General features: G+C 51.1%; 1 protein-coding gene across 1 annotated transcript in view; it reads left to right on the plus strand.

The window, feature by feature from the left end:
• Positions 1–15,649, plus strand: part of SUZ12 (SUZ12 polycomb repressive complex 2 subunit) — a 1,189,145-nt gene that overhangs the window by 197,990 nt on the left and 975,506 nt on the right. The window contains exon 6 of the mRNA XM_069654958.1: positions 3,659–3,744. Within this exon, the coding sequence (XP_069511059.1) occupies positions 3,659–3,744 (86 nt within the window). The remainder of the gene's footprint in view (positions 1–3,658; positions 3,745–15,649) is intronic.

Below are 15,649 nucleotides of genomic sequence, written 5' to 3' on the forward strand. Positions count from 1 at the left end.
ACCGTCGCGGGAGCGTGAAACTTCAAAAGCTACCATAGATTACATATTTGTTTCACAATCTTTCCTACAAGTCACGACCGCCTTGGAGGTCACGAGAGTTAATGCTTGTGCCACAACCTGCTGTCCATGACATGGTCCACAACAGCACCGGCTACCTTAATGACGAGCACCCACTTTGAAATTAACTCCCAAGGAACTAGGTTAAAATTGAAGGCCAGTTCAATAAGAGACTTGGAGTACAGATATAATGTGATGTCCTACACTGACCGACTAAAACAAATTGATTACATCCCGCTTCTGACAGTGTACAAAAAAGCCCCCACTAGCAAAAACCGTCCAGGCGTGCTAACTATCCACACCTATGATAAAGTCCTAGTGGAGAAAAGACATAAATTGAGGAGAATCAAATGGAAAGCAAGAACATCGCTAGCGCCGGAATCATTCATCGAGGCCGCTGCAGCCACAAAATGCTATGAAAACTGGCTCAGAAGCTACCGGCTCACCCTTTACCAACAAGATGCTGAGAACATCAAGGCAATAAGTGGTCATAAGGCTTGAGGATTCTGGTCTCTTAAAAACCACATCGCCAGCAGTAGAAAATTCAGTGGTGACCTGTATAGGCGAGCAAACTTGGACGTCAGGTTTCAAGCACTTGTTTCAATGTCCATCCACCTGTAATACATCAATCCCAAGTATAGAGACCTCGCATTGGGTAAGATGACGAAGAAGAGATCGCAGATGAGATTAAAATCTTAAAGAACACTACAGCCTCAGGACCGGATTGGGTCACAAATGTGGATTTGAAAACCTGCCTGAAAGAATGGTCAAGGGTTCTCAGAAAAATCTTCGAGAAATGTGCAGAATTAAAATCCATCCTGCCCTCATGGAAATCAGCAATAGTTGTACCGATTTTCAAGAAAGGGGACAAGAGTGACCCGGCGAACTATCGGCCAATGGCGGCCTTGTCCGATTCGATAGGTAGGGTTTTCGGTACACTGTTACTGGAAAAATGTAAATCCTGGGCCAAACAAGCACCATGCGATGACTATTTTCAATCTGGCTTCAAGAAGAACATGGGTACAGCAGCTAACATCCTCTTGTTGAATGCCTTAAAGAATAAGGTGTTTGAGGGAGGGTCTCGAGTATTCATCGCCTTCATAGACCTAACACAGGCATTTGACAGAGTAGACAGATCTCGCCTTTGGAAAAAACTTGAAGCTTGGGACTGCCCGCCTGCTCTCTTAGCCCCCATCAGAGCCCTTTACACTGACACCACCATGAGTGCGTTTAGATCAACAGGGGGTTTTATCATCGTTAATCCCAATGGCAAGAGGTGTGAAGCAGGAGTGCCCACTTGCCGCAGCTCTCTTCTTGGCATACCTAGGAGATCTCAAGGAGTCAGAAGCAGCAGTCCGTACGTTTCCACCAAAGCTGCACCAAACAGCTACCTCCCGTCTACTGTATGCCGATGACCTCATCCTCCTCGATCATACCCCAATCAGTCTACAACGTCAGCTTAACAACTTACACCAATATATTCAGACAACCTAGAAATAAACGAGATAAAGACCAAGTTTATGACACTAGAAATACGAAACAGAATACACGAAAAAAACTCTGCTTAGCTTGGACGGCAATTGTATTGAATAAGTACGAGAATTCAAATATCTGGGGGTCATGCTTGACTGCACTCGTCATGAAACTGCTATGCAAGAGGCTCTAAGAACCAAAACAATCAAACTGGCAGCACAAGGAAAAGCCATAGATAAAAAATGTGGCTGCTTCTCTATGGTTCGAGTGTTGGAGTTTTATAAAAAGGTGGTCCCAACACTGACTTATGGGGCAGATGCGATGCCAAATATACCAAAGGTAATTTGGCCTAAACTTGAAGCTCTATTCTGGAGAAAAGTTCTTGGCTTGCCCATCTCCACCCCGGTGGCTGCTATACGCCGTGAACTAAGCTTGTTCTCTCTCCAGGGAACCGTTAAATCCAATACGTTGATGCTATATAGAAAGTGTCGGATGGGATCTGCTCCTTCCATCTACAAACTGATCAACCAGGAACTAGCGGCCTTGCGATGTAAAAAGCTACTTTCTTGGCGAAATGCAAATATCAATTGCATTTCGAGGAGTCAATTGAGTGCGAGGAAGACACATTGTTCAACAATCCGGGTAATATCCAAAAAAAATAAAGGAGCAAGATTGGATATCTACGCTTGAAGCAGCAGCCAAAAACAAACTGATGGCTCACCTTCCATCCAACACAAAAAAATTGAATGAGCTCCAGGGTTCTATCAAGAAATTTCCGAGCAAACGGGGACAAGACTTTTCTCCTGCGAGCTAGGCTGAACTTGCTTCTGACGAATGAAATTTTGGCCATCAGAGGCCTTGCAGCAACTAATCTTGTTGCTTCTGTAATACAAACACTGAAAAAGAAACCGTTTGACACCTGCTCTTTCAGTGTTTAGCCAACCAACAGATTGGATCACGCTACTTGAAATACGCGTTCTAGGACTTTGTCTTGATGGACGAGCCTACATGTTGGGCCAAACTGATCAGTGACGATTCAACAAAGTGGTTACTTGCGACCTTTAAAATTCTCCAGCACGTAAAATTCCCTTCGAGTCAAGCCACCTTGACGTGACCCTTACTGTGATCAGAGTCAGTGTCTGGCAACTCGTTTGATTTAACAGACTTGATAATTGCCACTTTAAGACAAACTTTAGTTCTTTGTTAACATGATGAAGATATGAAAACACTTTCAATTTACTTTATTGTAACAAAGTTCTAGTGACTGATTGCATTTTCTACTTTTGTAAAAAATCTATTTTTTTGATTAAAGACAAATAAAAAAAAATGTAAAAATATTTAAAATGTCAATTTGTAGCATATTTTGAGTTGTCACTATGTACAGTGTAATTTTACAGACTAATGCGTTGACCTAGTAAATACCTTTGCATGCTTTGAATCCTAGCTTGCATACGTTTTTAACTGTATTACATTACGCACGCAGTGAACAAAGTCTTTCTATGGCTATGCAGACTGTATTATTACACAGAGACCTAGTTCTATATAGTCAAATACTGCCATGTTCATTCAAAACCTTACTGGGGAAAATGCAGTTTTTATGGAGCAAAATAATCCGTATGTCTGCAGCTGCTGGCACATTTGGGCAAAGCCATCATGAGTTTGTTCTTAACACACTGTATATCTACAAAGTGTTCCAAGTAACAGCTATACATCTATTTTTTTCTGCATACTTATTGCACGTATACTGTGCAGTGTTATCGGTGTCCATTTCCCCTCGATTTTTGTTTAAATACCTTCAATGGAAGATGTTTTGACCATTTGATGACCACCAATCATAAAATGGCAAAACTGGCAATGAAAAAACTATTTATGAAGTAAAGTATTTGGCGTCAGTGGTATTGTTGCTTTGATTTTTTTTCTTTCTTATAAGGTTTGAATGAAAAGTCGCAAGATTTGTGTAACATTGCACTGTCATTCTTTTGCACAGTGGCACGTGGTTCACAATATTCACTGGTAGATTACAATTGCTTGATCAGGCTTAAAGGTTTTTAAGTTGCATGTTTCTAATATAAACTACTCTATTTCTGACAATTTCTTTAATGTGTTGGTTTTTTAATTAAATTTTTAGATAAACCAGCTCAGAACTCGGAGAATGATCAACATTCTGTAGCTTTGGAAGTGCTGCTTGTAAAAGTGTGCCACAAGAAGCGAAAGGTAAGAGACTAGTTCGAACGAAAAAAGTATTACAAGCCAAAATGCTAATGAGGCAAGTATGTTACAAGGCTTTTTTAATGCATCAAATAGCCAACAGTGGTTTCAGTGCCTGTCTTGTCTGGTGCCAGTGTGTGGCCATGACTGGGATGTCCAGAGGGGGCAATAGGTAGTTTGACTCCGGGATAAATTGTAGCCACCCAGTTAAATTGTGTTGGCTTTTATGACCCAGAATTACCTTTTTATGTTTTTTTCTGTGGGGCAAGCTCCTGATTACTATTGCAGGGCTGCCAAGCCGGGACTAAAGGTTTTGGAGAAGGTCATTGTACAAGGCTATGTTGAAGGCCTGGCACACAAAAAGGGGCTGTTTCGTTTTATATTATAATTTAGTGTTGGGGAGAAGAGTTGCTGCATAGCTCAGTTCCTGTGCAGATGGCTGCATTTGTTACATGACTGATACCATAAAGCCATGACATGCACATTTTTTATCTAGTGCTATGAGACATTTTACTATTTTTTTATACCCTGTTTTTGAGATGTTATACCATGGTTTAATATTTCTTGTGTGCTTAAAACGTTTTTCCTTTTGCTTTACGGTTTGCTTGTTGCTGCAACCATTTAAGATAACTGGGTGACCTCCCGTTTCCCATCTCTTACTGGTGGCGTTAGCTATCAGCGCCATGCCATCTAAAGTTATAATATTTGGCGAACAATCTCTAGCTAGGCAATCTTTTTCTTAGAAGGGGTAGTACTTTAACAGGTGAACATATTAATCTACTTTGTTTCAACCTGTAACCATAGCTGCTTACCGATCCTAGAAAAAGGTGAAATAGCTCTAATTTGAGAAGCTGGTGCGATTATCAGATTTGGCATCTATGGAAAATATTACATCAATTGGCACCCTGGAGCAAGACGTTCTGGCCAATCGGGAATCACAGAATGTGGGTATAATCTGGAAGTTTACTCTGGTTTTTCCATGCTGACCTTTTTTTCCTATTACATTGTCCTAATTTTTCTGTTGCAAAGCTTCAGCCCACACTCTTCATCTCTCGCTGCCACCAACCCTCCATCTGCCCACCCCAACACTTAATTTTCTTCCCCCTCACCTCTCCACCCCCCTACACTGACCTCTTCCCAATGTATCACCCACTTGTGGCCCCTGTTTCGAATTAAGTGGTCTCCCTGCTTTTACTATTTTGTATGGTAGCCATCTTTGTAGCTCTACTATTAGCATATTAGATGCTCACAGTCCGAATGGCATGAATACCTGCGTTTGGAGGGGGCTTTTCCATTAAAGGCTCTGCGCCTTCCTTAAGGCCATCACTTCATTCTGCCCTACTTGAGCTGGTGGGCTGTTAACAGCCAGGTTCGCCCGCAAACGTGGCTATTAACGCTTCATCTGCACTTTACAAATCCAAAGCAGTTGCCACCTGACTTTAAGGTGCATTATTATGCAGACATTCTAATAGCGTTATTTTGTGATGAGCTGAAATTAATTGCCTGAAAACTTTGATCCATTTCCCAAGGGATAAACCTACTGTTTCTTTAATTGAGAAATTAGGAAAAGATTGTTTTTTTATTTTAAATCTGTTTTTAGACCTTTTGCTAATTTGTTATAGAATGATGCACATGTAGACACATACGAGCCGGATTTGGCTTGCACATCAAAATGGCTAATTTGCATTAAAAGCGTGGTTTATAAGTGTGAGCTCATTGACTTCTAGGTTTCACCTGCATATTGTGACTAGAAAAAATCTGTACCCGGACCGCAAGGAAGTAGAGTGCGATATATGCCTCGGTTTCTCCAAGAAAACAACGAAGCACAGGAATAGTGGGATGGTGCCATGGCTTAACGCCAAGGCCTCTGACTGTGCTCCGAGCAGGTTCATGCCTCCCTCAGGATGGGCTGGCCAGAGGAGCGGTATTCTAAGTCCTTTGAGGGTACCTCATCCGTGGGGGCCCAAGATAAGGCCAAGATCCGCAAGTCTGAGTCCACCAGGTTCACTGGGGAAGCGGGGTCCCAAAGTGGATAGGCCGCAATTTGCATCACATTCCGCCTCCATTGCCATCCTACCATCAAGCTCCACTTCAAAGAAGAAGTCATCTACCACGGCTAAACTACGTGAGAAATCAGAGCAGCCGTGACGGATGAGAAGAAAGCCACACAGGCTCAACCAGCACGGGCCAAAGGCCTTGTCGGTGGCTCCGTCGACAGCTACTACTACTACTACTACCACCACCACCACAGCAGCTATGGGTGCTGATCCCATGGCTTAGTGTCCCTGCCCCTAAACCGCTACACCACTGGCAGCGTCTTTGGCCAAGTCTGCAGGCACGCCAGGAGGGATGAAACCGGCCCAGGCTCTGGTTTAAGACCCTCGGGGGGAGGAGGCCCTGAAACAGCCCTCCCAGGCCGTTACCCAAACAATGGAGGTCTCGTTTGTGAATGACGAAGATCAAGAGTCCTTGCATATGGTCCACAAGGACGTTTAAGAGGACGAGGGACATTTTCTTGGATATTCTGTAGACTTTACACACTTAAGTGTCATAGATCCAGGTGAGGATGCCTCTGATCGGTACCTGCTAGGCCAAGAGAAAGACTATCATGGCGGTTCATTTTCTGGACAATGTTTGGGAGGAGGGCCTGGCCCTCATGAAGAAACTTGCATGGCTCCTGCCAAATGGGATAGGCTGGAGAAGAAATATAGGGTACCAGACTCCACACCTAAGTGCCTTTGGTCGCAGCCATCGCCAGACTCGGAGTCGCTGACCGCAAGGAAACAGTCGGATAACCCATTCTCGTCTTCCGTCCCTCCAGACAGCGAGGGGGAAAATGATGGATGCCATAGGAAAGAAGGTGATTTAAACCACAGCGTCCCCTATCAATGCGGCCAACGCACTGGCAATCCTGGCCAGGTACGACAGAATTGTGTTAGGTGGGACCGATCCTGGAGTTCCTCCCCGACAATAAAAAGATGGAGGCCATCACTCTCTTCCAGGAAGGGGAAGTGGCATCGAATCACGCCATCAGTGGCTTTGGACGTCGTCGACGCTTGGATGCAGCAAATGGGTAACTGTGTCTGCCTTCCACAAGATTGGATAAAAGCCACTCCTTTCCATCAGGAGTTCCAAGCAAAGGTGTTGGACATGACCTTCAACGGAGAGAATCTATTTAGGCAGGCAATTGACAAGTTCCTCCAGTCCATCAAGGCGGATACAGAGACGCCACGTTCCCTGGGCACTCTCGCAGCACTGCTAGTCCTTTCACTTCTCCAGGGCAAAGTCGAGCAGTTCTTCAAAAGGGTTCTCCCCATCGTACCGAAAGCCTTCCAGACCTTCAACGCAAGAAGCCTACAGAGGCCGTGCCCAGGCTTACGGTAGCAGAGGACCGCGTTGTCGTCCGCAGGGCAGAACACCACACCGAAGCAAGCCTGAACCGACCGGGATGTTGGGCCTCCACTCGTGCACCCTGGTGGGAGGCCGGCTGACTAGGTTAATCAGCAAGTGGAGAAAGATTACTACCGACAGATGGGTGCTGGACGCTCTCACCCAAGGACACACCCTGGAGTTTCAACGCAGGTGTCCGCAAATCCCTCCAGTTATCTGTCAGGAGCAGTGCATCCCTCAACTCCTGGGAGAGATATGGGCTATGCTGCGAAAGGGCTAGTTCTCGAATGGCTCAGTGGCTCTGGAGTCTATTGCAGATACTTTCTGGTCAGAAAGAAGACTGGTGGCTGTAGGCCTCTCCTAGACCTACGGCGTCTGAACAAATACCTAAAGTCCCAACAGTTCAGGATGGTCACATTTCAACATGTGCTCGGCCAACTGGGAAGGGGAGACTTCTTGACGTCATTGGACCTTGAGGATGCCAATTTTCAGTCCCCATTCCCAAGAAACATCAGAAGTTTCTATGTTTTGTGATGCAGGGACAGCACTACCAGTTCAAGGTCCTACCTTTTGGCTTGAAGCCGGCGCCAAGAGTTCAAGAAATGCCTGGCACCAGTGGCAGCCCATCTGTATCTACAAGGATACAAGTATACCTGTACCTCGTTGGCTGATTCGCGAACGCTCGTGGGAGCTGGCTGTCGGACACACAGACGACCGTTCGGCTACTTACGGATCTGAAATTCTATGTCAACCATCCAAAGTCCTGCTTAACTCCATCACAGAATGTGCTGTTCCTAGGCGCCAGAGTCAATACAGTGTCTTGCCTTGCGTCGCCCTCAGATGAGAGGCTAGCAGCCATTCTGGGAAAGATGCAACGGCTGTTGTTGACGAAGATGGCTACGGTGCGGGCCATCAAGTAGTTACTGGGCATGTCGTCCTGCATCTACCTGGTCTGTTTCTGCAGGGTACAGATGTGATCCCTAAAGGAATTCCTGCATGTCCGCTGGAATAATGTGTCTGGACACTCCACAGACCAGAACTCTCTCAACCACGAGTTTCGTCGGGCGATAGGAAGCCCCCATATGATCAGGTCACCATGAATGCCTCCGTGCAGGGTTGGGGAGCGTACACCAGACGTCTGCAAGCCAGAGGCCTGTGGCTGCCGCAGGAGAAGGATCTTCATATCAACATCCTGGAGCTACAGGCCATGTTCTGGGCCCTCAAGTCGTTTCTCCTATCTTTGAAAAGCAAGGTGGTGAGGATCTTCATAGACACCACCACCACCATGTTTTACTTAAGGAAGCAGGGGTGTGTGGGGCTCGATCCCTGGTGCCCTTCAAGGAAGTGCAGGACTTGTGGTGCTGTGCCGTCGGACACGGGTGTTTCCTTGTTTTTCCCACCTGGCGGGAGTCAAGAACACCATCGAAGACTCCCTCAGCAGGGAACTGCAATCCTACCACGAGTGCAAGTTTATCAGGATCAGGTGGGCTGCCAAATGGGGCAGACCCCTGTTTGTGATGGCAGCAAACTCAAGTGCCAGAGGTTTGCCAGCAGATTCCACCAGCTGTGGAGCCTGGGGGAATGCATTCTCCTTCATGTGGGAGGTCTGTTTCTGTACGCGTTTCCTCAGTTCCCCCTCCTGCTAAGAGCCAGCAACACACTCCAACCGTGTTAATGCAAGATGATACTCATCGCCCCGGCGTGGCCGAGGCAGATTTGGTATCTGGACCTTCTCAGCCTGTTGGTGTTGCCTCTGGTCAAACTGCCAGTGGTTCTGGATCTTCTCACCAGAGAGGGAGGCGCCATGCTTCATCACGACCCAGGATCGCTGATCCTGAGGGCTTGGCTCCTGCAGCCCTAGAGTGTTGAGTGCATGAGTTACCAGCGGACTGCAGGGAGGTCCTTGCCAAAGTCTAGGGCGTAGTCTAACTTGAAGTGCTACGGTCAGAAATGGAGATGTTTCGCTACATGGTGCCGGTCACAGAAGATTACTCGCCCTGAAAGTCACATCCTCACAGATCGATCCTTACTTGCCATCGGGAGACACCTTTGCATATGGCCCACTCAAGTTTCTCTCATGGAAAACGGCTTTCCTTGTGGCCATCACCTCTGCCAGAAGGGTAGGTGAGATCCAGGCCCTATCCTGCAAACAACTGTTCCTGACTTTCCACAAATCAAGAGGGTTCTGTCAGAATTCCACCTCAACGAGCCTTTGGAGTTACCTGTTTTTTCCCCAAAACCTTTGTCGCTGGCAGAAAGAGCTTGGTACTCCCTGGACGTTGCTTGTACCCTGAAGTTCTACGTTACGCGCACAAAGAGGTTTCAGAAGACTTCAAAACTGGTTGTGAACTTTGCTCCTGTGAACCATAGGAAGGCCTTGTCCAAGGCTTCCGTTTAAAGGTGTCTGTCTGGCTGCATCATGCACTGTCATCGGTTGGCGAACCAAACTCTGCCCGGCTGTCCGAGAGCCTACTCCACCATAGCGATCACTGCGACGACAGCGTTCCTGTCTGGTGTGAAGGGGGGGTAGGTTAGTGCGAGGAGCGGAAGAAAGAGCAGCTGTTGGCAGCTTAAGTTCGGATGTATTCACTGAGATTGGGTGCAAGATTCGGGAGGCGGACGTCATTTGGTGTTGTGCAAGGTTGTGTGTGCTACATCTTGTTTTTGCGATGTTGTCAAGTGTGTTTGCTGTGCTGAGGAGTTCTGGTTTTACTGCTGTATGTGAGACGTGTATGCAGAGGTTTGCTTGTTAGTAACAGTTTGGGTTGTTAGTGGCCATGGCTGATCATCTTCTGCGTTTCCGGTTTATTAGTTGCATCTTCCCTTCTTCCGTGTGCTCTTACGACTACATCCTGCCCCCCCTACTCCTACGTCCCATCCCCTTTCCTCCATACTGTATAGGCGCCCCTCGCTAGGGTCAGGAAACAGCCCTTTTCACCTGAAAAATTGTATTGCCCTTTAAATTTAATGTGCAAGGGGCGCGTCTGTGAGCATAGGCTCCCAAGACTCTGCACTCGGGCACCAATCCCAGACCTCATTGACTGAAGGGGACCGCTTTCACCATAGGATCTAGTGGAGGCCTTAACCTTTACTTGTTTTTCCATGCTCCGACTTCCCCAGGGAGAATTCCCCCTGCCGCCCCCCCAATACCCACCTCCCCCCCAATATAGCGAATTCCAATCAGAGTCTGACCACTCTGTCCTCCGGTGCCACGCTCATCCCCGGTGCATGAAGATGGTGGGTATTGAGCAGGTGCCCGGCCTGCGAGGGGTCTTTCCCCACTTCTGATCCACACAGGCTCTGCCTCCGGTGCCTTAGTGAGGACGACCACGGCTGCTAGGTGTGCAATGCGCTTACCCCGCGCTCACCGGAGAACTGCTTGCCCAGGTGGCGGGAGCTGTTCTCGTGATCGCCACCGGAGAACATCAAGGAGTATGTCGGGAGGAAGACCAGGCCTAAGGTAGGTGCCCTGTTCTCCTCTGCACCCCTCAAGGGTGACTCCTTCACCGGGAAGCGTCCAAGCGGGAGGGGCCTTCCAGGCTTTACTCCCGACAAGGGGACTGAGGCTCTTTGAGCTACCAGCCACACGGCTGAGGGGGTCTTGGGATCCTCCTGGTCCCACAAGGCTCTGGTACGGGAATCTCCCTGAGCGGCTTAGCACGAACATCAGGCGTAAACCCGTGGGGCGCCTAAACGCAGATCCAGCTCTACCGGCGTCATGGCCGAGGGCACTCTGCCTCCCAGGCTCTTGCCCGAGGTGCAGGGAAGGTCTGAGCCTTTGCAATCAAGCAAGCAGGCAGAGACTGGTCCCAGTACGACAGTAGTCACTCAGCAAGCAGTTGGCGCGGTACCAGACAAAATGGCCTCCCAGCCAGACAAAATGGCAGCACATCCTGAACCTCTCCATACGCAGGCACCGGATCGCTCGCCAAGGTGGTATTGATCTACACTGGTGACTTGGTCTACCTCCTACCCAACAGCTTCCACACAGGGGCGATACATGGACCCCAGCTACCAGAGGCAAGGGCAGGTTAGGACTCAACACATAGAGGTCCAGGGACCCGCACCCATGCAAGTTAGCTCTGCGCCAGCATGCAAGGACAGATTCTTCTAAAAAGGTCCTCACGCTAATGAGATTTTCCAGCATGGGGTCTGGCATGGATTCACATGCTCATGAATATTCCCCGTAGTCAGGCTGGGAATCCTCAGTAAAGAAAAAAATCAGTATCAGTTTCGTTTCTGATCTGTCTTTCCTAGTAGTAACCAATCACTGATCTCTGCGTCATACTGACCACAGCCAATGACTGCCCTCTACCTAAGCCCCGCCTCTGGCAGCCATCTTCAGATTTTTACCGCACGTTCAAGTGTTGGGAGTCCTCGTGCTTAGCTCTCGAGCTTTTACTGCATGTTTCGCGCTTTTTCAGGTGAATTTTCACATTTTTTTCGGTTAATCGAGCCTCAAGCTCCACCGTTTCTACTCCCGTTAACGGCTACCCGTTGCGGGATTTTCCTACGCCCCTCAAGGGTGAAGATTTCATCGAATCAACTTCTTGGAGGATTCCAGAAGATTCGCGGCCTACTTCGAGATGGCCCAGGATGCGAGTTAGTCGCCCGGACCCAAGCTGTTTCGCAGCTGCCCTGGATGCGGGCTGCAGAATGTGTTTAAGGAAGACGAACGTCCGATCTCGGAAGAGGGGGAGCGAGGCGTCGCCCCTCCCCCGAAAGAGAAGGCCCGGGACGCACCTAAGGTGGTGAAGGCCTCTATCGAGGCTATCGCGGCGACTCTTGCCAAGCCGGCAGAGACACCGCCAGCGGAGACTGCCTCCGGGACTAGAGTTTCCCTGCTGCCAAGGAGGGAATCCTCTTTTCAGCCCATCGTCGTGGCCGCCATGATGGAAGAAGCGAGGGGGGGCACGGTGCCCTCCTCGAGTTCGGAGTCGGCCTCGGAGGAGGAACTGACCGAGGCCGTGAGGAACCTCGAAGTCCAATTCGAGCAGGTTCTATCCCGTCAGGAAGATCCTCGGGAGATAACCGAGGAAGACGACTATGGTGAGGAAGAGCGGCCTTCCCTTCCGGCGCAGCCGGATCATAGGCCTCAGGATGGCTCGGCAGCCATTTTGTCTGCCATCCAGTCCTTATGCTCTGAGATAAGGACGAGATTCCCACGGCCCAGGCCGGAGAACCCGCAACCTGGCCCGCCGGGAAGTCCTCAGAACAAACGACGGAGGACCCAACCCTCTCCTCCGCTCGCCCCCGTAAGGCCTACAGTTCCCTCCTCATCCTCCCACGAGTCGGGTGATGACGGTGCGTTGGGCTCGACGACGGGTTCTGAGGGCGACGACGGAATGGGTCTCCCGTCGCGCGGGCCTCGCCGCCCGACGAGATTGCCTCATTCCACGCCATGATCGCCAGGGCGTCCGAATTGTTCCAGCTCTGCCCGGAGGAGCAGAAAAAGGAAGGTTTCCTCTATCAGTGCCGGGAGGCCAAGAGGACGACGGTCATCGCGGTGCCCCTAATCGATGACATCTGGGAGGAGGGCCTGTCGGTTCTCAAAAAACCCCTCCATGGCACCAGCCAAACGGGACCGGTACGAGAAGAAGTACCGGTCCCCGAAACCGCTCCCCTGTGCCTCAGGGCCCAGCCAACGCCAGACTCGGTCGTCTCGGCGGCGAAGAAGAAAGCGGCGGGGTCAGGAGCCTCGACGTCGAATTCCCCGCCGGACGGCGAGGGAAAGAAGTTGGACGCCATGGGGCGGCGGGTCATTTCGTCGGTGGCGACGACTATCAAAGCGGCCAACGCCCTGGCGATCGTGGCCCGTTATGACAGAGAGCTCTGGTTTAAGCTGGCCCCCATATTGGACTTCTTGCCGGACGACAAGAGGTCCGAGGCCCTGGAAATACTGCAAGAGGGCGAGGTGGCATCGGACCACGCTATAACAGTGGCAATCGATATTACCGATACCGGGTTCCGCCAGCTGGGCAACGGTGTTTGCCTACGACGACGGGGTTGGCTCCGGGCGACCGACTTCCGTCAGGACGTCCAGACCAGGGTGTTGGACATGCCGTTCGACGGCAGCAACTTGTTCGGGAAGGCGGTGGACGAGTCCCTCCAAGCCATAAAAACAGACACGGAGACGGCCCGCGCCCTAGGAGCCCTTCAGCAACGGCGGCCCTTTCGGAGCTCCGGAGGCAGACAGGGTGCCTCCAAGGGATCCAGCGGTGGCTCGTCGTCCTACCGCCAAGCGGCACGCTCCTCGTCTCAGGAGGCCTACAGGGGTCGCGGCAAGCAGGGAGCGCCTCGCCGCTGTCGGCAAGGTGGCCAGGGCGGCAAGGCCACCACCTCCAAGCAGGACTGAACCGGCCGTGGTCTCGGGCCCCCACCGAAGCACCCCGGTGGGAGGCCGGCTGACGAATTTCGTCGGCGTGTGGAAGTCCATCTCCACCGACCGTTGGGTGCTGGATACCCTGGCAAGAGGACACTCTATCGAATTCCTGAAGAAGTGCCCTCACATTCCACCTGTGGCCAGGAAGGAAAATCACGTCCCGCAACTGCTGTTGGAAGTACGGGCGATGCTCAGGAAAGGCGCCATCGAGCTTGTCCCGAAGAGGCTCCGGGGCTCCGGGGTGTACTCAAGGTACTTCCTCGTCAGGAAGAAGACGGGCGGCTGGCGCCCCATCCTGGACCTTCGTCGTTTGAACAAATACATCAGATCACGAAGGTTCAGGATGGTCACCCTCCAGCACGTACTGGGACAGCTGGAGGAAGGCGACTTTCTATCGTCGTTGGACCTGGAGGATGCATACTTCCACGGTCCCATCCTCAAAAGTCACGGAAAGTTCCTCAGGTTCGTCGTCCAGGGACGCCACTACAAATTCAGAGCACTGCCGTTCGGATTGAAGTCGGCCCCCAGGGTCTTTACCAAGTGCCTAGCACCAGTGGCGGCGTGGCTGCGCCTACAGGGGATTCACGTCTACCCCTACCTGGACGACTGGCTCATCCGCTCAAGGACGAGGGAACTCGCCGTCGAACACACTGCGAGGACCGCCCAGGTACTCACAGACCTGGGATTCGCCATAAACTACCCGAAGTCCCACATGGTGCCTTCGCAGGTGGCCCTGTTTCTGGGAGCGAAGCTCGATACAGTGAGGCGCCTGGCGGCCCAGTCGGAAGAACGGACGAAGACCATTCTGGGCAAAGTGCAGCGCCTGCTAGCCACGGACGTGGCCAGGGTGAGGTCCATCAAGTCCCTCCTGGGGATGATGTCCTCTTGCATGTACCTGGTGCGCCTCTGCAGACTACGGATGCGCCCTCTTCAAGAATTTCTCGACGCCCGTTGGATACAGGTGACGGGCACCTTCGAAGACGGGGTCCCCCTCAACGGAGTGTTCCGGCGGGCGATTCAGTAGTGGGGCGTTCGAGCGCACCTCACGGTGGGCAAGGACTTTCAGATGCCGGCGTACCAGGAGACGGTGACGACGGACGCCTCCCTGGAAGGTTGGGGCGCCCACACCGGAGATCTCCACGCAAGAGCCCTCTGGCTCCTGGAGGAGAGGCTCCTGCACATCAACGTCCTGGAACTCCGAGCCGTGTTCTGGGCTCTCAAATCGTTCCTCCCGTCGCTCAAGGGCAAGGTGGTGAGGATCTTCACGGACAACACCACGACAATGTTTTACATACGGAAGCAGGGAGGCACCAGATCCCCAGCCCTATCCAAGGAGGCACAGGATCTGTGGCACTGGGCGGTCGCCCAGGGGATGTTCCTGGTTCCCTTCCACCTGGCAGGAGAAAGCAACACCATCGCCGACTCGCTCAGCAGGGAGCTGCCGCGTGTCACAAGTGGGAACTGCGCCAGGATCAGGTGGATCAACTCTTCCGACGATGGGGCAAACCCCAAATCGAACAGTTGGCAACAGCGACGAACTCGAAGTGCAAGAGGTTCGCCAGCAGGTTTCCCCAGCCGAGAAGCATGAGCGATGCGTTCTCGTTCCCCTGGGACGGCCTATACCTGTATGCGTTCCCTCCGTTGCCGTTGCTGCTTCGACTCATCAGCCAGCTCAAGAGGTCCCGGTGCAGGATGATCCTCGTCGCACCGGCGTGGCCGAGGCAGATCTGGTTCCCGGACCTTCTGGACTTGTCAACGTCCCCTCCCATCAAGCTGTCGGCAGACGCGGACCTTCTCTCCATAGGAGGCGCCATCTTCCACCACGACCCGGCGTCTCTGAACCTGCAGGCTTCGCTCCTGCAGCGCTAGAGTTTTGAGGCTACGATATACCGGCTGATTGCAGAGAGGTTCTTGCAAAGGCCAGGGCGTCCTCGACTCTCAAATGCTACGGTCATAAGTGGAAGAGGTTCTCTATCTGGTGCTGAGCACAGAAGATCAACCCCCTACGGATTACGGCCCCTCAAGTGCTGCCCTACCTGCTATCGCTGGCAAAGGCTGGGCTAGCCCATCCCTCCATTAAGATTCATCTGGCGGCGATCTCCAGATATACCAGAACCACAGGACGGACGTCCCTGTGGT

Source organism: Ambystoma mexicanum, chromosome 3q (genome assembly GCF_040938575.1).
Source record: "Ambystoma mexicanum isolate Mex_15411 chromosome 3q, UKY_AmexF1_1, whole genome shotgun sequence".
Taxonomy (NCBI): domain Eukaryota; kingdom Metazoa; phylum Chordata; class Amphibia; order Caudata; family Ambystomatidae; genus Ambystoma; species Ambystoma mexicanum.